Raw genomic sequence first — 1026 nt, 5'->3', positions numbered from 1 at the left:
AGTGTCCCAATTCATTCAATAATTATTCAAATATTTTACCTAAGTTTAGCTTTCAATATTCATTATCATTAATTGGATAACAAAAACACATATAAAAAAGGATCAATAACTCCAATCCCTAAACACCAAAACACTCTTTTATATATATGCTTCATTGATTAAATTTAAATTTTTATGCTACATATAAAAAGAAAAGATAAAAACTTACTTTCACCCTCCTAATAGCGTAGGTGTGACCAAGAAGTTCAAACACGGGTTGTCGTACATTCCTTAAGTCCCAGCCTCTCAAACTACAGTCAACTGCCCCAGTCACCAGCAAATTCTAAAAACAATTTAGAGAAAACTGTGACATATTTGCAATTAAGCAGTACACAGGCTTTCTACTAGAAATGATATTTATTTTCTGATAATTATTTAATACCAACCCAGGAGTCATTCTTGAGAAGCTGTATAACAAGTATAGATAGGAATCAAAATAGACATTAAATAGCAAAAATGAATATGATTTGAGAAAAAAGGAACTCAACATGCTTTAAATACATGATGGAACACTACACACAACAGAAAAAGGCATAGTTCCAAATAAGTGGTAAAAAGGGATTCAAATTATGTCTGACAAATGAGCCCAGCTTTCTCTTCAAAAGGTTTTTAACATGCTCTGAGCTTTTAACAAGCATTAAAAGGCAATAGGCCTGTTAATTCAGGAATATTTGAAAAAGCAAAGGGAATAAATTAAATTTTTATGTTTTTCTAAATCTAAATCATTGTTTCCAACTCTCTTGGACCAAGTCTTAATATAATATTTAATCATATCTGAGAATTGGTGCAAATAGTGGTGAGTCTCCTACCTAGTCAGGCTTTACAAATTCTGCTATCTAGAGCTCTAAGTGAAACCAGAGTTCCTGAGTGATGAGTCCACTCGGTTTACCCCATATCAACCACAGCAGTAATTCACTGTCTGAACATGTTGGGCTTTAGGATAAGCTCCTCTGAAGAAAAGTTTCAACGATTAGATAATTTTTTAAA

General features: G+C 32.3%; 1 protein-coding gene across 1 annotated transcript in view; it reads right to left on the bottom strand.

Annotated features, from left to right (window-relative positions):
• Positions 1-1026, bottom strand: part of PEX7 (peroxisomal biogenesis factor 7) — a 109690-nt gene that overhangs the window by 42776 nt on the left and 65888 nt on the right. The window contains exon 5 of the mRNA XM_012665177.1: positions 209-322. Within this exon, the coding sequence (XP_012520631.1) occupies positions 209-322 (114 nt within the window). The remainder of the gene's footprint in view (positions 1-208; positions 323-1026) is intronic.

The sequence above is a fragment of the Propithecus coquereli genome, unplaced genomic scaffold (assembly GCF_000956105.1).
Source record: "Propithecus coquereli isolate 6110/MARCELLA unplaced genomic scaffold, Pcoq_1.0 Scaffold98, whole genome shotgun sequence".
Taxonomy (NCBI): domain Eukaryota; kingdom Metazoa; phylum Chordata; class Mammalia; order Primates; family Indriidae; genus Propithecus; species Propithecus coquereli.
Note: the sequence above shows the minus strand (reverse complement) of the source record. Positions and strands in the feature narration are given on the sequence as shown.